The 20,043-nt window shown below is 45.3% G+C and overlaps 1 protein-coding gene across 5 annotated transcripts; it reads right to left on the reverse strand.

Annotated features, from left to right (window-relative positions):
- Positions 1 to 30: 30 nt before the first annotated feature.
- Positions 31 to 19,125, reverse strand: LOC133340455 (dipeptidase 1-like). 5 transcript variants are annotated; one of them, XM_061548717.1, is made up of 12 exons: positions 18,916 to 19,125; positions 17,503 to 17,556; positions 14,230 to 14,405; positions 12,446 to 12,572; positions 10,321 to 10,450; positions 9,522 to 9,672; positions 8,038 to 8,107; positions 6,453 to 6,629; positions 5,679 to 5,763; positions 3,998 to 4,073; positions 2,969 to 3,104; positions 31 to 1,430 (listed from the first exon to the last, which is right to left on the reverse strand). In XM_061548717.1, exons 2-12 carry the CDS (start codon positions 17,515 to 17,517, stop codon positions 1,221 to 1,223), a joined length of 1,353 nt encoding a protein of 450 aa, XP_061404701.1. In that variant the 5' UTR covers positions 17,518 to 17,556; positions 18,916 to 19,125; the 3' UTR covers positions 31 to 1,220. The 5 variants fall into 5 exon arrangements, with proteins under 5 accessions (XP_061404701.1, XP_061404704.1, XP_061404702.1 ...); XM_061548720.1 differs by having other exon boundaries at positions 14,230 to 14,410; XM_061548718.1 differs by lacking the exon at positions 17,503 to 17,556.
- Between the last annotated feature and the right edge of the window lie 918 nt (positions 19,126 to 20,043).

The following is a 20,043-nucleotide window of genomic DNA, read 5'->3' on the forward strand; positions in this document are numbered from 1 at the left end:
GCCGAGTGTTGTAACCAGTGATGTTTTGAATCGATAGGGCAGGGGTCGGGAACCTTTTTGACTGGGAGAGCCATAAAAGCCAAATATTTATAAATATATTTCATTGAGAGCCATATAGTATTTTTAACGTATAATAAATTAAATATGTCTTACTTTTAATGCGACTTCTGGTGCTGCATGGTTTTGCTGATGGCCTTGTAGTCTGGTTCATACGTGGTGAGGTTGAGCTTCATGCAGGCGTGACCCGTGAAATTTATCTTCAAAACGAATTTCTGTTTACTTTAAAATGACACAGTATTATTAAGCAATATCACAAGTATTTTAAAATCAGTTCCAAACTGATTTTTTTATTATTATTTTTTTCAACTCCAAATTGCCTGGGAGCCATATGCCGTCACCAGAAGAGCCATATATGGCTCGTGAGCCATAGGTTCCCGACTGCTGCGATAGAGAAACCTATCGGTAACCGTCCAACGCAAGAGAGTTCCACGGAAGTGGATATCACTGAAATACTTCTCAAGTGACAAGTTGATTCGCACAGTCGGGCGCAGCGCTCTCCCACATGCCAACGCTTATTACCTGACGGTCAAACCAATATTTCAGCACTTAATTTGAGCGAATGAAATGCGTAACCAACTGTTAATATCCGACCGCAGGTATTGTGGTCAATGCAAACATGACTCCTTGTAAAAAAATAGGTGTCAGTTTTGTTGCCAGATAAAAGGGTAAAAAACGATTATCATATTTTGCTACTGGCAAAGGAGGTTCCAATTGTGTAAATGCTTTACCCCGAGCTCTTATACTCTGATGGTGCATTGTCTTTGAGTTGTGCGCCTTTTGGTGTCATCTGGTCCAACACCATGTGAGACTAGGCTCTAAGGAAAGCTGTCTCGGGTGTGGACCAATCGATCTCAAGGACAGTGCATACATTATCAGAGTTGTGTTTTTTGTTTGCATTCCGACCGCAGGTATTGTGGTCAATGCAAACATGACTCCTTGTAAAAAAAGCTGTCAGTTTTGTTGCCAGATAAAACTGTTAATATGATGAGTGGGGGGGAGAAGAGGGGGAGGTTTGCTGTAGTCATTGGTGACCGGGCTGAGATCGGTAACTCACTCAACTTGAGAACCCCGTTTAACCAGAGGGGCCGGTCATCCGCAATCCCATCCAGGATCTGAGCGTGGCGGGCGGAGTGCTCTGACCTCCGCGCCACCTGTCCACGTCACGAGTGCGCGTCGCGAGCGCTCATCAGCGCCAGCAGGAGGGAGGGCAGCACCAGCAGCAGCTGATGGGCGCCGTGGCCTCGGGATGCACGTGACCTGGAGGGCACCATCTGTGGGTGCCCGTATGCCGTGCGGCACTTTAGCTCGGGCCCCAGCTCATCCACTGGAATCAGATCTTCTTGCACGTTCTCCGAGTGATTGCGGCTCACCTGCATGTGCCACGGTTAAGAGCAGAAGAACGCACACGCTCGTCGATGTTGTTAGTCGTCATGTTCCGTCCACTGCTGGATGAAGGCCACCACACGCTGTCGCCATCGCACACGGTCCCGCGATGATGCCACAGTCCTTAAATTTCGATGTAAAGCTTTCGTGACTGCAGGGATTCATCTTCTTGGTTCTTTCGGTAAAGTCACGTAGAAGGGAAGTAATAAAATAATAAAAATAAAACATAATAAAATAATTCTCACGACGTTTCGGCCACAACGCAAGCAGCCGTCCTCAGGTGAAGAGGACGGCTGCTTGCATTGTGGCCGTCCTCAGGTGAAGAGGACGGCTGCTTGCGTTGTGGCCGAAACGTCGTGAGAATTATTTTATTATGTTTTATTTTTATTATTGTATTACTTCCCTTCTACGTGACTTTACCGAAAGAACCAAGAAGATGAAGCCACAGTCCTTCTCACGCTCGTGCTTATGGACCGATCTCACGGTGCTGCTGCTGCTGTATGTCGGGAGTGTTAATTGAATCAGCTCGGGTGCCAGGTGCCAGGTGCATTACTGCACTGCTGCAGCATTGTGAGAGAAGGCGGAAGCTTGGGGAGGCCCTCATCTAGCAGTGGATTAATCATTGCTGACGATGATGTTTAATTGCAGGACAGTGTTGAAGAACGCTGAGTTACCAAGACTCAAGACGGCCGTTATTATGAATGCAAATCAAATGAATGACAGTTCTAACATTTTAAAATTAATCTTCGTTAGCCTTTTTAATTATTGCATGGCTGGATTTTTTCTGGACCCTCTTGTTTCATCCAAAACACAAAGACATCTCAAAATTACATTTTGAGGACCCACTCTCGCAAAGCCACATTTACATGAAACAATAAAGAGCATTATAGCTCAAATCTTTAACTGAGAAAAAAAGCTATTATCACGAGTTGACGTATTATCTGCTGAGTTTGTTTATAATATGGCTACTGTTTGTGAGACATGAACACTATATTCAATATCATTCTTCAATCTACAGTTTAATAAAATAAAAAGATGGGAAGAAATCAGAGGCCAACCGAAAGTTAACTCTTGAAAGACGTCCACCCCGATTAAACTGTTCACACTTCCTTTATCAATCTAAACAAATCACTTGGTGATGCTGATGCGTTGGCAGTGGGGCACAAGCACAAATAACAAAAACACCCTCAATGCATTTGCCAATTTAGACTTCCAGGCAACATTTGATTTTGGCATCAGTGCATTTTAACCCACTTCCCGTGATCCAATCGAGCTGACATTTTCCACACAGACTCGTAGTGCGTGACAATTAATGTTCGTGAAATTTTTTTTCCAAAATTTTACACTTTTTATGACAAAAATATTATATTTAATTACCAATTGCTTAATGGTGCAATGCAATCATCTGACCCATAGGTGGCAGCCATCTCAAGCCAGAGGACGAGAGGACTCTAGCCGCCACGCATATAAAGGATTTATAGTGAAAAACTTTGTTTTTACGGGTTATACTTAGTCTCATCATTACCTCCTCCACTTGCTCCATCACGCGCAGGAGGTTGCCCCCGAGCGCAGCCTTCAGCTCGGTGTCGTTCCAACGTCTCCGCACGAGTTCGGCCACCAGTAATGGGAAGCCAGAGGGGTCCTTGAGACCATCGGGAAAGCTGGGGGGGGCGGGGTGTGGGGGGGGGGGGCGCACAGGGAGCAAGAAACGAGGGCTGAGTGAGTCGGAGCGAGGTTCTACTTCAACGTCTATCGTGCGACAATCCGCACCGTGAACGTTCTCCCTGATAACAGAAAAGAGACTCCCTGGTCTGCCAAATGGGCCGTTCATAAACACGTTCCTTCGGAGTGCGCAGGTAGGAACTTGGTTGGACAGCGCATTCGTGCACGACAGACAAATAATCCCTGGTGGGCAGTGTGGAAGCTGTTGTTCCTACCTGTGTACAAGATCACGTGACTTGAGGTAGCCAGGCAGCCAGCCAGGTAGCCAGCCACCTTAACTATCGGCCCCTCCCCCTTGCTTAGGCCCCTCCCCTTACCCTCCTCCCTCCCTTAGGCCCCTCCTCTGACCCTCCTCCCTTAGGCCCCTCCCCTCTCCGTACCCGGCAGTAGGTCTCCACCAATCAAAGAGCTGTTTATATAATATATTTATTTATGCACGACAGACAGACAGACAAATAATCCCTGGTGGGCAGTGTGGAACATTGTTCCTACCTGTATCAATGAATGTAACCGCCCATTGTCGGGCCACTTTTAGAAGTCCTCCCCATTCCCCTTTTCGTCACGAGAGTTGTTAGGACCATAATTCACCACGCTGGTCAGAGGCGGGCTGGTGAAGGTGGTGGGATGTTGTTACATAGTGCAGAAACAACAAATTACTTTTCTGCACTGCTCCGTATTAAAAACGTAGCCCCACGCTGCAGCTTACAATGCCTGTATCATGCTTGGTGGTTGCCCATTCCAGGTGATTTGGTCATAAGCCTACCTCCGCACACTGCGTCTCTACATATCTGATTACAATTCTCTGCGACGTATCATCCGTGAGTCGTTGTACCTCATTACTCCATCAAAGTCTGACCCGAATCCCACTGCCGTGTATCCCGCGACGCTCTTGACGTGGTCGAAATGATCTGCGGTGGGTGAAACGCGATGATGACCGTTAGTTCGCACGTAAATCGTTATCATCGCAGACGACTTGAAATCTTTGTTCGTAACGTCGTGTTAAGCCCCGGAAGCGTGGGAAGCGTGGGGGGAAAAATTGTTTCGCCGAATTAAAATGTACCCAATTGTATTCTTAGGTTTTTTCGGTAAAGTCACGTAGGTAAAACATTAAAATTAATAAAAGTAAAATAAAATAAAAATCACGACGTTTCGGAGGCAACACAAGCTTCCGTCTTCAGGTGGAACCGTCACAGCCCGACAGCTGTATCAAGTAAATGAGAGATTACAGGAGATACCACTCCGTATATATAATGGTTGAGGGGGGGGGGAAGGGGCAGGAATGGCCCACTTTTTATTATTATGGTAAGGTGCGGTTTGAGACCATGAATAGACTGCACAACAAAAGACTGTACCCAATTGCTCCTGGTCTTCCACCGGTTTGCAACAGGTCGGGATAGAGATCTACTGGGTGTCCCAAAAAGTCTGGACACACGCAGGGTTAATTCATTTATTTAAAATGTTTTATTTGTTCTTCTTTAAGTTGATACGTAATCTAGTATCATTCTTGACATCTATATTTTTTCTTCCGTTTCAGCTGACATTTTAACTAAAGAAGAACGAGTTCAATTAGTTGTAATCTTTTTAACAAAGTCCTCAATTAATTTTTTTATTCATACGTGCATTAACGTTAATGGCAATCAGTTTGAACATTTGCTAAAAAAAAAACCTTTATAAAAAATATTATAATAATCATCCTACGCGTTCTGACTTTTCCGAAACCCGGCGTAACTACGAGGAATGTACCGATGCAGCGATACACAACTTGAAGCCGATTCTGAAGCTCGCGATGCACGCATCGACTCGTGCTTTGTCGGCTAATTTTAATCAATTTAAGTTGCCCACGATTCATCTTCTTGGTTCTTTCGGTAAAGTCACGTAGAATGGAAATAATAAAGTAATTAAAATAAAACACAACAAAATAATTCTCACAACGTTTCGGCCACAACGCAAGACCAGGTCTGTCGGGGAGACAGCGTCTGAATGATGCCGTCTCCCCGACAGACCTGGTCTTCACCTGAGGACGGCTACTTGCGTTGTGGCCGAAACGTCATGAGAATAATTTCATTATGTTTTATTATTTCCATTCTACGTGACTTTACCGAAAGAACCAAGAAGATGAATCCCTGCAGTCACGAAAGCTTTAAATCGAAATTGCCCACGATTGTTTTCACGTTAACGCTGCAGCGGCTATAGACGCGGCATTCGCCACGTTACCAATCGATGCCCGAATCGAAGCGTGACCTTTAAATCATCCGCTACGTGCTGTTTAACTGCCAACAGGGCGATGATGCTCTTGTCCAAAAGTACTGATGTGCAGACAGTCGTTTAGCGATCCACTGCTGATTGAAAGCCATCCATCCGCACAGCGGAGTAGACGCGAGGGTTGTCTTTTTTTGACCGCACACTTCACGAGGTCAGGTTGGTAAATCTCATGAAGCGCGTGTATTGACTTTGGAGCCAAGCCGAATGTGCGCCGTCGTTTCTGAACGGTCGCTGCACCGCTGATGCCTTACCAGCCACGGTGGCGATGCTGGGCGCGCCTCCGCATGAAGTGAACTTGTTGTAGAAGTTGATCATCACGATGCCTCCGTTGGAGGCCTAGAAGGAGAGGTGTGATCGTTTAGCCAGACCGCTGCGAGTTGTGTGCGAGTGACTGCACAGGTGCTCACGGACAGCGCTTGCTCAAATTGTTTCGAAAGCTAAAAGGGGAGATTTTATTCATGTGTAGTGTTGTGGGCTGGTACTGCAGCCCCTCCCCTGGCGTCTACCACTGCCGGTAAACGCGGCCCATCTACGGCACTACACATGTGTCGGACTTGCAAATCGACGAAATTTTACACGTATAGCAATAGATATACCAGGAATGAGAATGGGTATGATTATGTTCTGACAATGACGATTATGGTGATGGTTATGATGATGACAATGATGGCATTGTTGATGATCATCATGACTCAGGCGATCATTTAATGATGATGAGAGTTGTCATGATGGCACTATTTGTGATGATGATTATGTTGTTTGTAATGATGATGGCAATAGTCATCTTGCCTGTAATGGCGGTGATAATGAAGGTGACACCAATTGTGATGACGATGACATACATTTTATGTTGATAATGAAGATGACAACTTTTGGTGATAACGTGCGTGGCCATGATGATGACAACTTTTGGTGATAACGTGCGTGGCCATGATGATGACAATCGCGGATGAAAATGTCGAATGCGTGACGCCTGCCTGCCTGCCTGCCGGCTGCATTGGCCGTGAACTCGTGCGCACACAGACCAGCGCCTTGAGCAATTCGTCCGGCACGTTGCGCCCGTGGTCACACAGCTGCTTGGCCGCCGAGTGGCTGAAAATGACGGGGGCTTTCGAAACGCCGAGGGCAGCATGCGCGGTGGCCAAGGACGTGTGCGACAGGTCCACCATCATGCCCAGACGATTCATCTCCCGCACCACCGCCTGCAGCAGCGTGCACAGGGGCGGCAATGTGGCACACGCTGACCCAAGACGAAAACTCCCCTGTACAGCATTTGAAAAACTCTTTTCTTTAGAACTGTTTGCTGTGCTCGGTTGTGTTGTCCTTCCCCCGGAACCTCCGATTAGCACGGTTAGGCTATTAAAATTAATAAAAGTAAAATAAAATAAAAATCACGACGTTTCGGAGGCAACACAAGCTTCCGTCTTCAGGTGGAACCGTCACAGCACGATAGCTCTCACTTGATACAGCTATCGTGCTGTGACGGTTCCTCCTGAAGACGCAAGCTTGTGTTGCCTCCGAAACGTTGTGATTTTTATTTTATTTTACTTTTATTTATTTTATTTTTTTACCTACGTGACTTTACCGAGTCACGAAAGCTTCAAATCTAGAACGGTTAGGCTACGTACGGTGCGAAAGAAGTTCAACATACGCAACAGACTGGTTGGGCAAGTGCGGTTAGCGAGCACCTATGAAGACCGCCACGGCATACGATGGGGTGGGTGGCCATCACCACGCTGTATGGGGCCGATATTTACACACAGTACTAGGTACTCACATAAGGCTGAGACAACCTAGGGGAGGCTCACGACCAATTCATATATTCGCCTCTGTTATTGACCGTGAGGGAGAATCGAATTCAGGGTTTGTCACGCTGTGCGCTAACCACGAGAAACTCTCTTCTGCTCCTCACGACATCCACTGAGGACGCAACACACACCGGAATCAACACCTGACATTTGACTTGCGGTTTACTTTGGGGCCGTCCATAAATGACGTCACGCGATTTTTGACCCCCCCCCCTTCGTCACGCGGCGTCACAAAAAGTCAAACCCCCCCTCAAATATGACGTCACAAAGCTCTGTTCCCCCCCCCCAAAACCATATTTCCATTTTGAAAATAAAACACGCTTCAAATCGCTTTAAACTATTGTCATTGTCGTGCGTATTCAATGTGGCGCTGCACTCTGATGTTGTAGGAGTGTTGTTATAACAATTAGTGTTGTTATAACAATTATATATTTATTTAAAGTTGCGAATTTTGATGTGACGTCACACATCGTCACAAATGTCTGACCACCCACCCCCCTAGGTGCGTGACGTCATTTATGGACGGCTCCTTAGGGCTGCAAGAAGGTGGCCAGCAGATGGCATTTGCAGCCATGGATTGCCTCAATCGTCTGAACAACGTAACGTGTTCCTCCAACGCGTGCGTAGCTTTTATCCAGGCACCCTGGTTTACAGGATTTCCTCCCACATGCCAAACGCTCATTGACTAACAATAAAAACAGTGGCCAAACATCCTAAAGCAGGACGCTTTTTAAAAAAAAAAGAGAGTTGATCTTTTATTCGGTGTTGTTGTGATTACAGGGGTCATGGCTGTCAGACCTACCTTTCCAAAAGTTGACAATCCATGGCTCCTTGGCTGCACCTTTCCAACATCCACAAGCCACGTGTCAGCCCTGTAATCAACATCTGCAGGGTTAGTAAGTGGCTCACAGATAAAGACCGCCCGTGTATGCCCTGAACAGACTGTCGGGGCAAGTGCTGTTAACCAGCACCTATGAAGGCCGGCGCGGCACACGAGGGGGTGGGTGGCCAACACCACGCCCGGCCGCCTTTGTCTCCCCAGTGGCGATGTTTACTACACACCGCTACACCAGGTACTCATTTGAAGCTGAGTCCACCTAGGGGAGGCCCGTGACCGGTTCAGATCATCGTCACCGGCCGTGGGCGGGAATCGAACTCGCGTCGCCGGGTTCGTAGCGCAGCGTAGCGCTAACCGCTGCACCACCGCTCCCCCGGTGTGGCAAGTGTGTACACGCACACACACAGAGTGGAAACACGCGCAGTTCCTCCATTGCTGATCTGTTATCACGCACACTGCGTTGCTTCACCATTTTGCGACAATATAATTGTTGATGAATTTTTCAAGAACAACGAGCAGGCAGACAGGGAGGTAGCCGAGCAAAATATTAACACGTAGGAAGCTTTCGCGACCAATATCATCCATAATAGAGGGTTTTTGGGGGGTTAGATCACGTAAATATATAAATGTGTCGTTAAACCCGCCACTACTCAACTGTCTGTCGCCTGATGAAGCTAGTTGTAATTACTGGCGAAACGTCGTGCTCAGATTGTAAATGTTGTGGCTTGGCTCTCCAACACACAACCGGTGTTACTGTACTCGTGACGAATTGGCCACGTTCTCTTTACGTGACAACCCTAACTAGTTGGCTGTGTCGGGCGGTGGCTCGTTTAACGACACATTTACATATTTACGCGACCCCCCACCCCTCTATTAAGCGAACTATTCATCTTCTTGGTTCTTTCGGTAAAGTCACGTAGAAGGGAAGTAATAAAATAATAAAAATAAAACATGATAAAATAAAAAAATAAAACATAATAAAATAAAATAATATTTTATTATGTTTTATTTTTATAATAAAAAAAAAATAAAACATAAAAAAAATAAAAAAATATTTTATTATGTTGTATTTTTATTATTTTATTACTTCCCTTCTACGTGACGTCACGTAGAAGGGAAGTAATAAAATAATAAAAAATGAAACATAATAAAATAAAAAAATATTTTATTATGTTTTATTTTTATATTTTTTTAAAAATAAAACATAATAAAATAAAAACATATTTTATTATGTTGCATTTTTATTATTTTATTACTTCCCTTCTACGTGACTTTACCGAAAGAACCAAGAATATGAATCCCTGCAGTCACGAAAGCTTCACATCGAAATTTAAGCGAGGTATTATTTATCCAAAGTCTTACGCGAGCCCCCATTGAGACTGCGCGCGTATTTGCGCAATGAGGAGCCTGCAGACGCACGGCGGAGTGGCGCGACCCTCACCACTCACCAGGGAGTGTTGCAGTCGTGAGTAAGCGACATGTAACGCGCACCGAGGCGGTGCAGCGTGCGCAGGGCGCCCAGGCTGCTGTCGATGGAGTGGCCGCCCTCGACTCCGATGAGGCTCGACACTTTGCCGGCTCGCCACGCCGCGCGAATGTCTGAGCAGGCGCACAAAGGTCGAGCGGGGCATCACCCCAACACCACCACCACCACCGATACAAGTTCAAGTTCATTTATTAGGTATAGCCCTGTGAGCCATTCGACTCTTGAATCGGGTGCAACCGCAACAAACAAAAACAAAAAACATCTTAAAGTGAATATGTGACTAAGTGCAAACAGAAAATCCAAGAAAAGACAGCAAAATATTGCAGAAAAAAATCAACCCCCACCGACACGCTCCCCCCCCCCCCCCCACTGCACACACGTTGAGCTTCGGCGGTCTGACAAGCACGAGTTGGCGTGCGAACACAGGTTTTTTTTTTTTTAAAGATCGTTCAATAAAATCGCCACAAAACGTCACTTGACGTCAGATTCCACCAAAAATTTGACGGAGAAAATATTTCTGAAATTGTCCTCAAAAGTTTACCCCAACGCCTTTCGTGACTCCCAGCACTTTTTTTTTGTTTATCAGAAGGTCTTCTGCGTTGCACCGCTTTAGATCAATTCCACGTTATAAAAGAGCGTTTGGCTCGTGCGAAGAAACTGGCGCGGTGTTTCGGGAGAACGCCTCCGCACGAGGGGACTTAAAACAACCCCGGCTGTCCCTCTGCCGTGGGTCGAGCGGACCACGCGTAGCCGTGACTCACCTTGTGCGGTCAACGCCAAGCGCAGGATCGCCGAGTTCTCCACCACGCGATGGATGAGGTCGATCTGCTCCAGGGTGAGCCTCACGGCATCCAAGCTCTGCGTGCTGCACATGGTGTATGCTGACCAGAACTGCGGCGGGTATGGACGGCCGCTCAGAATAAAAAAACAGAAGTTATATTTAAAAAAAACTTTTTTTTAAACACGCTTTTATGAAATGTACTAGTAATGGAATAACTCCACGACTCCAGGAAGTGGCCCCGAAGCTTGACACAGCGTAAGGGACCGTGGAGATTTACAGGCAATGGTCAGTTGACCGTGGACAATTACACCCAAGCCGAAGCATCACATATAAAAAATAATGTTTTAAAAATATTTTTTTCTTTTTTATGATGGAATATAGTATTGTCATCAGTATGACGTAAGTATACCAAGTTTGCAGTCGATACCACATTGGGAAGTGGGTTAAAATTGAGTTACAAGATTTGAGGATACAACAACGATGACAACAACAACAGACAGAGTGAGTTAAATGAAAGCGTGTTATAATAATAATAAAAGAAGGCAGCTCGCTCATATTGGGGCCACCGGTTGGCAGAGCGCCGATCGCAGTGGCACAGGTCCGTGATTTGGCATTCGAGAGGCAAGTGGTCAACATTTGGCTGCAGGGTTTTTGGTAGTACATGTTGTTTATGCCATTTATTGTGAAAATTCCGTCACTGTTCCTATGATCACTGTTTCATTGCTTTCATGGATTTATTTTGGTGATTTCGAAAAGTGTATTGGTTTAGCCATATTTGTTTGTTGTAGTACAGAGTTAGACTGATGGCCTTAATCTAAGTTGTCTTGTGGTTGTTGTTAGTTGTTTCACTTGCATCCCACTGGGATTTTTGCACACAGCCTTGGTGTAACGGTGTTTTTTCTGCAATATTTTGCTGTCTTTTCTTGGATTTTCTCTTTGCACTCAGTCACATATTCATTTTAAGATGTTTTTTGTTCATGTTTTTTGTTTGTTGCGGTTGCACCCGATTCAAGAGCCGAATGGCTCACAGAGCTATACCTAATAAATGACCTTGAAATGAACTTGAACTTGATTTCTAAGTGCCCTTTTCTCGCTCGGCGGTCGTTGCTGGCGGAAGCGCAGGTCATCGTATGACAACTGCCTGATGATGCCGGTTGTAATCTCCAGCACGGCGTCGTTGGAGATTACAACCAGCATTGCTTTTCAACATCCCAGTTTTGCTGAAAAAACCCCAAACTAATTGGGGGACATATTATCATTGTCTCGCTCGGTTGGTTGAGGGTTATAACTAAACATTGGCAATGCACCGACACAATCTAACAAGCCCACTCTAAAGAAACGAATAATTAATTGGAATAAACCTGTTTAACGAAACCCACTTACTCTCTCGTGGTCGCTTCACACAATTGCACAAATTCTACGGAGGTGACTTGTTTGGGAGTGGGGCTATCCACCTATGAAGGGCCTTCACCGGCAGGAGCTCCAGAGAGCCCTTCAAGGAAGTATTTGGCCTACTCTTCCACACTGGCCGGGTGTCTTTGAAGAGGTGTGGGAGTATTCACACTTCACCACGTGCGATCTGGTGATTGACTTACTCTGGTGTACCCATTCATGCTACTGGGAAGGCAGAGGTGGGTGGGTGGGGGGGGGGTTAGGAGACTTGCACTATTGTTTCAACTGCCACGCCAAGAGATCGACCTAACAAAAATCCTTACAATTTAATTAGCCATGATGATGAAAGATCATTTTACGTACAGGGGACTTAGTTTAAAGTAAGGCGCCTTTAAAGATGTAACATTCGATGCTCCTCGTTTCGTACGGCTGATGGAGATGCAAAGCAACAAATGCCGAAGCAGCGGAGTGTGTCGCTGCGATGTCTCATTCGTGCATCGAACATTGCGCCGTTTAGATGTTGCACGGTCTCGTTCCAGATGACCGCAGTCGCACACTGGAGAGTTTTTTTTTATATCTCGATTGACATTGAGGGATGCCGTGTGAGGTCATCGTCGACGTGAGTGAGATCCTCCCGCGGTGAGAGATCACTGATTGCCAAGTGTCCTGCAGATGTGAGAGGTGGGTTGGCAGTGGCGCGCGCACGCACGCACCTGGGCTGAGACATTTCCGCGCCGAATTCGCTCCAGGTTGGTCTGCGTCGAGTTGATGGAGGTCAGGTTGACACCGCGAATGCCACCTGGGTGCAGTCGACGCAACTGTAGTGGCCAGTCGTTGTGCCTGTGTGTGTGTGTGGGGAGCGGTTGTGGGGAGCGGTGGTGTAGCGGTTAGCGCGCTGCGCTATGAACCTAGCGACCCGGGTTCGATTCCCGCTCACGGCCAACACCAGTGACGATTATCTGAACCGGTTCTGGACCTCCCCTAGGTCGACTCAGCCTGAAATGAGTACCTGGTGTGGTGTGTAAACATCGCCACTGGGGAGACAAAGAAGGTCGGGCGTGGTGCTGGCCACCCATCCCCTCGTGTACCGTTCCGGCCTTCATAGGTGCTCGCTAACAGCACTTGCCCCTACAGTCTGTTAAGGCTATATGGGGGTTCTGTGTGTGTGTGTAGGGAGCGGTGATGCGACCCGGTTTAACCGAGTTCTATTCATTACCAGCCACGTTTAACGTCAGTGGCGAGTGGTACACGAATCGTCGCTGATTGACAATTGCATATTGTGTAACGTGCGTTTGATTGAGGTTTGGTCCTCCGAGGCTCAAGCGTTTCCAACGAAACGTCACGATATCCTGATAAATGATTTACAAATACTGTATTGCAGATTGTAATACGTAGGAAGTTAAGAGAAAAGGGGCCGTCCATAAATGACGTCACGCGATTTTGGACGATTTTTGACCCCCCTCCCTCGTCACACGGCGTCACAAAATATCAGACCCCCCCTCAAATATGACGTTACAAAGCTAAGCCCCCCCCCCCCCAAAAAAATGCTTCAAATCGCTTTAAACTATTGTCATTGTAGTGCGTATTTAATGTGGCGCTGCACTCTGATGTTGTAGGAGAAAACATTTATTAAAAAGTCTATTTTATTAAGTAGAACGTGTTGTCTATTTTTATAAGTTGCGCATTTTGATGTGACGTCACATTTCTCAACCCCCCCCCCCCCCCCTCGTCACACATCGTCACAAATGTCTGACCCCCCCCCCTCCCCTAGGTGCGTGACGTCATTTATGGACGGCCCCAAAGTGTAAGTTTCTTAAATCCGCTCGCCTCAGTCAACGCAACAGTGGTCACAACTCAGCAGTACACACTACAGGAGGTCGCCAGAACGCGTGCGATGGGCTAAAGTGTGGGGTCGTTCCCAGCTCTCCCCCCAGCGACGTCTGGCCAGCGTAGAAGAATAGGCCAAAACATCCCTCGAGAGGTCCTCAACAAGAGCTCCCCTTTAGTGGAAACCCTTCCGCCTGAAACTGCGGTTGAGGAAACAACTGCAGGCCCTTCGACCCCACGCTATCGTTTCATTGTCATCGTTTCATCAACTCTCAAAAATTAACCCGTAAAAACAAAGTTCTTCACTATGAATCCTTTATATGCGTGGCATCGGGGCGGCTAGAGTCCTCTCGTCCTCTGGCTTGAGATGGCTGCCACCTATGAAGAAACAGAGCTGTCGGAAAGACAGCGTCCCAATGAATTGAGACAATGCTTTTCATGAATTGGGACGCTGTCTTTCCGACAGCTCTGTTTCTTCACCTGAGGACGGCTGCTTGTGTTGTGACTGAAACGTGAGAATTTTTATTTTACTATGTTTTATTTTTATTATTGTATTATTTCCCTTCTACGTGACTTTACCGAAAGAACCAAGAAGATGAATTCCAGAGATGTTAGCGTTGCAGGGTGAAAACTAATGGAAGGTGCAATAAAGGGGTAGAGAAGCGCTCACCCATCTATGAGAGGAGCTTCGCTTAGTATTCTCAGCGCTGTCGCCATCGCGTCGGTGTCTCTGGTAGTTGGCGTTGAATCGGCCCGCTTGACCAGCAAGGTCAGCAGCAAGGCGAGGAGCTTGAGAAGTCGTGCCATGCGTTCACCCACAGGGGTCGCGAGCGAGAACAGCCGCGTCTGCACTGGGATAGCATGGATCAAGCATGGCTATGATATTTTGAATACATGTGCCTATGTGTTCGAGCATGGATCAAGCATGACTATGATATTTTGAATACATGTGCCTATGTGTTCGAGCATGGATCAAGCATGACTATGATATTTTGAATACATGTGCCTATGTGTTCGAGCATGGATCAAGCATGACTATGATATTTTGAATACATGTGCCTATGTGTTCGAGCATGGGTCAAGCATGACTATGATATTTTAATACATGTGCCTATGTGTTCGAGCATGGGTCAAGCATGACTATGATATTTTGAATACATGTGCCTATGTGTTCGGCATGGGTCAAGCATGACTATGATATTTTGAATACATGTGCCTATGTGTTCGAGCATGGATCAAGCATGACTATGATATTTTGAATACATGTGCCTATGTGTTCGAGCATGGATCAAGCATGACTATGCTATTTTGAATACATGTGCCTATGTGTTCGAGCATGGGTCAAGCATGACTATGATATTTTAATACATGTGCCTATGTGTTCGAGCATGGGTCAAGCATGACTATGATATTTTGAATACATGTGCCTATGTGTTCGGCATGGGTCAAGCATGACTATGATATTTTGAATACATGTGCCCATGTGTTCGAGCATGGGTCAAGCATGACGATGATATTTTGAATACATGTGCCTATGTGTTCGAGCATGGGTCAAGCATGACGATGATATTTTGAATACATGTGCCTATGTGTTCGAGCATGGGTCAAGCATGACTATGATATTTTGAATACATGTGCCTATGTGTTCGAGCATGGGTCAAGCATGACTATGCTATTTTGAATACATGTGCCTATGTGTTCGAGCATGGATCAAGCATGACTATGATATTTTGAATACATGTGCCTATGTGTTCGGCATGGGTCAAGCATGACTATGATATTTTGAATACATGTGCCCATGTGTTCGAGCATGGGTCAAGCATGACGATGATATTTTGAATACATGTGCCTATGTGTTCGAGCATAGATCAAGCATGGATCAAGCATGACTATTATATTTTTAATACATGTGCCTATGTGTTCGAGCATGGATCAAGCATGACTATGATATTTTGAATACATGTGCCTATGTGTTCGAGCATGGGTCAAGCATGACTATGCTATTTTGAATACATGTGCCTATGTGTTCGAGCATGGATCAAGCATGACTATTATATTTTTAATACATGTGCCTATGTGTTCGAGCATGGATCAAGCATGACTATGATATTTTGAATACATGTGCCTATGTGTTCGAGCATGGGTCAAGCATGACTATGCTATTTTGAATACATGTGCCTATGTGTTCGAGCATGGATCAAGCATGACTATGATATTTTAATACATGTGCCTATGTGTTCGAGCATAGATCAAGCATGACTATGATATTTTGAATACATGTGCCTATGTGTTCGAGCATGGGTCAAGCATGACTATGATATTTTGAATACATGTGCCTATGTGTTCGAGCATGGATCAAGCATGACTATGATATTTTGAATACATGTGCCTATGTGTTCGAGCATGGATCAAGCATGACTATGATATTTTGAATACATGTGCCTATGTGTTCGAGCATGGGTCAAGCATGACTATGCTATTTTGAATACATGTGCCTATGTGTTCGAGCATGGGTCAAGCATGACGATGATATTTTGAATACATGTGCCCATGTGTTCGAGCATGGGTCAAGCATGACGATGATATTTTGAATACATGTGCCTATGTGTTCGAGCATGGGTCAAGCATGACGATGATATTTTGAATACATGTGCCTATGTGTTCGAGCATGGGTCAAGCATGACGATGATATTTTGAATACATGTGCCTATGTGTTCGAGCATGGACCAAGCATAGATCAAGCTGTGATATTTTGAATACAACATTTTTAATCGTTAAAGTGACTCCTTTCACGTGATTTCAAGATTAAAACCGACGATTTGTGGATCGCACATGATTTCTGCATGTAAAAAGACGATTTGTGGATCGAAAAAACCCATATTAGGCCGCTTCTTGACGCTGATTAACTTCCTTCTAGATTCACACAATTTACCATTCATTCCGTCGCGGATTCATTCGATCCTGTTACAGCGCGAATTGGTTTCCTGGGGAAGCTCCCCCAGCGCGTTCAGCGATGCGCTGACGATCGTGCCGAACAACGCGAGGTAACAGCCCTCGAGTGGACAATCGATGTTTATAATGTGACTCAGTGTGTGCAGTTGTGACGCTGCCTACATAATCCACAACCTTCGTCCAAAAGCGGTTGGCATAAAGGCTGTAAATGTGATAAACCACAACCGGTAAACACTGTAGACTATGTGCAATGACCACGGATTCTTCTTCAACGTTGATATTTTCTCGTCTTTCCCCAACTTTAGTGACATGGTGTTATTTCATAAGCCAAGGTATCCATTCAGAAACTTGCAGAGCAAGCAGTGTTAGATAATATACGCATTGTTTTTTAAACTGATTGGCCTACACTAGAGACAACCTTCTTCAAAGAGAATGCGTATATTATCAGAGCATGTTTGTTTGCATTTTCAACACAATTACGTGTGGTTAATGCAAACTTGATCCCTTGCAAAAGATATCTATTTGGTGTTTGAACATCTTAATACCTGATAATTGTTTTTTTACCCTTATATCTGGCAACAAAACTGACACCTTTTTTACATGTGAGACTAGGCTCTTAGGAAAGCTGTCTCGGGTGTGGACCAATCAACTTCAAGGACAGTGCATACATTATCAAAGTTGTGTTTTTTGTTTGCATTATGTCTGCAGGTATTGTGGTCTATGCAAACATGACTCCTTGTAAAAAAGTGTCAGTTTTGTTGCCATATAGAAGGGTAAAAAAACAATTATCATATTTTTTACTGGCAAATGAGGTTCCAATGGTGTAAATTTTAACACCGATTTTTTTATTGCCAGAAAGGGTAAATCCTATTCTTATTTTTCATACTTTGAAACTGCCAAAAAAAGTTGAGGCTAAGTTTTACATTGCGTCAACTGTTGAGGCAAAGATGAGGAGTTGAAAAGCGCTGAGGATTAAATCACGAGACAATACCGGGCAGTTATTCATGACGGAGGAGACGAGGCAGAGCTGGAGAAAGATCTGGAACTGAGGGGGAGAGTCAATGGGGACCGAGTGAGCGAGAGATTTTCCAGACACCGGTGAAACGTCACGCCAAGGGTGTGTGTGCGAGCCAGAAACTCACTCCACACGTTCATTGCACGCCAACCATCGCCTCGGCCGACACATGACAAAGCCAATGATTGTGGCTCATAATTAGTCTGATATGGGTGATACCGTGTAAGAATGATGTCATCATTCTCGTTATTTTTGTAACCCTCCACCATCCGACAGAGCCAATGAAACCAAGTTGTCACGTGGGCAACAGCGCAGGTCTCGCATGAGAACTGCGCTTTGTTAAACCCTGATGATGCTGGAAATTACAACCAGCATTGCTTTTCAACATCCCAGTTTAGCTGAAAAAAAACCAAACTAATTGGGGGACACACTTTGATTGTCTCGCTCGGTTGGTTGAGGGTTATAAATAAACATTGGCAATGCACCGACACAATCGAACAACTCCACCCTCAATAAACGAATAATTAATTGGAATAAACCTTGATTTTCAAGCTTTCGGTAAAGTCACGTAGGTATAAAATAAAATAAATCACGACGTTTCGGGCGCAACATAAGCGTCCTTCATCAGGTGGGAAAGCATGGTCTGCTGCTGCTGAGGCAGACTGTTTTAAAAGGTTTGAAATGGGTGTAGCTCAAGGGTCATAAAGAAGTGACCGGGGCTGGTGATGTTAATGTGAGAAATTAGCATGTAACTGTAACATAGGAGAGCGGCCTCCTAGACGAGGGCACGTCGTGATTTATTTGATTTTATACCTACGTGACTTTACCGAAAGAACCAAAGAGTATGGAATAAACCTGTTTAACGAAACCCACTTACTCTCTCGTGGTCGCTTCACACAATTGCACAAATTCAACGGAGGTGACTTTTTAAATCCTTTATATTAAGTTCACTTGCTTGCTTGCTTGCGCGCTTACGACCGTGCAAATCTTTCGGTCGTTTTTTAACCCAGTTCCCGTGATCCAATCGAGCTGACATTTTGCACACAGACTCGTTGTGCGTGACAATTTCTTTTCGTGAAATTTTTTTCCCAAAATTTTACACTTTTTAGGTAAAAAAAAATTATATTTAATTACCAATTGCTTAATGGTGGCAGGCAATCATCTGACCCATAGGTGGCAGCCATCTCAAGCCAGAGGACGAGAGGACTCTAGCCGCCCGTTTCAAAGACCAATGTGGGCTGGGTTGTGGCCCATTGAACACGCATATAAAGGATTTATAATGAAAAACTTTGTTTTTACGAGTTAATTTTTTTGGGAGTGGGGCTATCCCCCAGTGCGTCTTGCTGTCATCCATTCCGCGCGACTGTTTTTAAGTATAAATTCACTCACCTGAACGTGGAAGTTGATTGAACGTTCTTGTAGATACCGCCGGTTAATATTAACAGCCCACCCACCCCTTTTTTCTTTTAACGCCGAGCACGGATGGACCTTTGCTCTTTTATAGAAATAAAAAAAATTGAGATGCACTTAGTGACTTATGGCTGGCGTTGCTGCGTCGGCGTGACATCGGCGACAGAAAACAAAAATGCGAGCGCACAATGAAGCAACCGCGCTTGGTGAAGTGAAGTCTTCCACCCGTGCCGATCCGCTTCTTATAACGCCACCTCCCTGGGGGCGGGAGGGGGGATAATGTTGCAACATACCGTGTGGTTTATCGCGAACTGTGCACTTCCTCGTCAACGACTCGTTGAAGTTCCTTGTCCAAAGAAATCGCATGCGTGCAGGAACTGGAAAGATGGGGTCGAGAAGTGCCGGCTCTCGTTTGTTTCATGTCACCCAAAAATGTTGTTGTTGTTGTTTAAATCCCATCCCCTGTAAACATTCGTACGGCTTGGTGAAGAAATTGCGAGGGTACTATACTCACGAAGGCTGTGGAAGGCTCGTCACCCGAAACGTTACGTGTCAGTCAGCCACGTTCACAGTTTGTCTTCCCGTACCCGCTCGTGTGGCTTTCTGTACGCGAAGAGTCGTTCCAGAGCAACCCCATGTATGTGTTTTATCTCGAGTGGCAAGTAACTTGACTCACACGTCAAGTCCGCCTTTCTCTGAAGAGATGCTCCGACGTGCCCGTGTGCATGAACGCGGAGAGAATTATCACGAGGCAGCGATGAGGGGACATGGGTTGTAGGTTGAGCGTTAAGGTGTAACGCGACTATGATTCAGAGTTTTTTTCTATATATATACATTACAGTGTAATAAAGTAATTACCTGTGCATCATTGTGTGAGACAGCCCAGCATGACCCCGCAATTAAGTTGTGTAATTACTGTATTTCCATTTTTTTATGGGATGCAACTCCAGTTTTAGAATAACTGACATCAAAATGCAGCAGTCTCGATGGAAATGTTTGAATAGCAACGGTCGAGTCAAAGTTCACGTTTTTTTTCAACAACAATTTGACCAAATTTGACTCTCCAAGTGCCCTACAAAGAAGAAAATATATAAAATATAGAGGACT

This window comes from Lethenteron reissneri, chromosome 9, assembly GCF_015708825.2.
Source record: "Lethenteron reissneri isolate LAM-NWPU_2019-01 chromosome 9, ASM1570882v1, whole genome shotgun sequence".
Lineage (NCBI taxonomy): Eukaryota > Metazoa > Chordata > Hyperoartia > Petromyzontiformes > Petromyzontidae > Lethenteron > Lethenteron reissneri.

Coding starts and splice junctions, on each gene's coding strand:
- LOC133340455 (XM_061548717.1), bottom strand. Junction 12,573..14,229: donor GAAGCTCCTCTCATAGATGG/GTGAGCGCTTCT, acceptor ACACACACACAG/GCACAACGACTGGCCACTAC. Junction 6,630..8,037: donor GATTGTCAACTTTTGGAAAG/GTAGGTCTGACA, acceptor ACGCTGCTGCAG/GCGGTGGTGCGGGAGATGAA.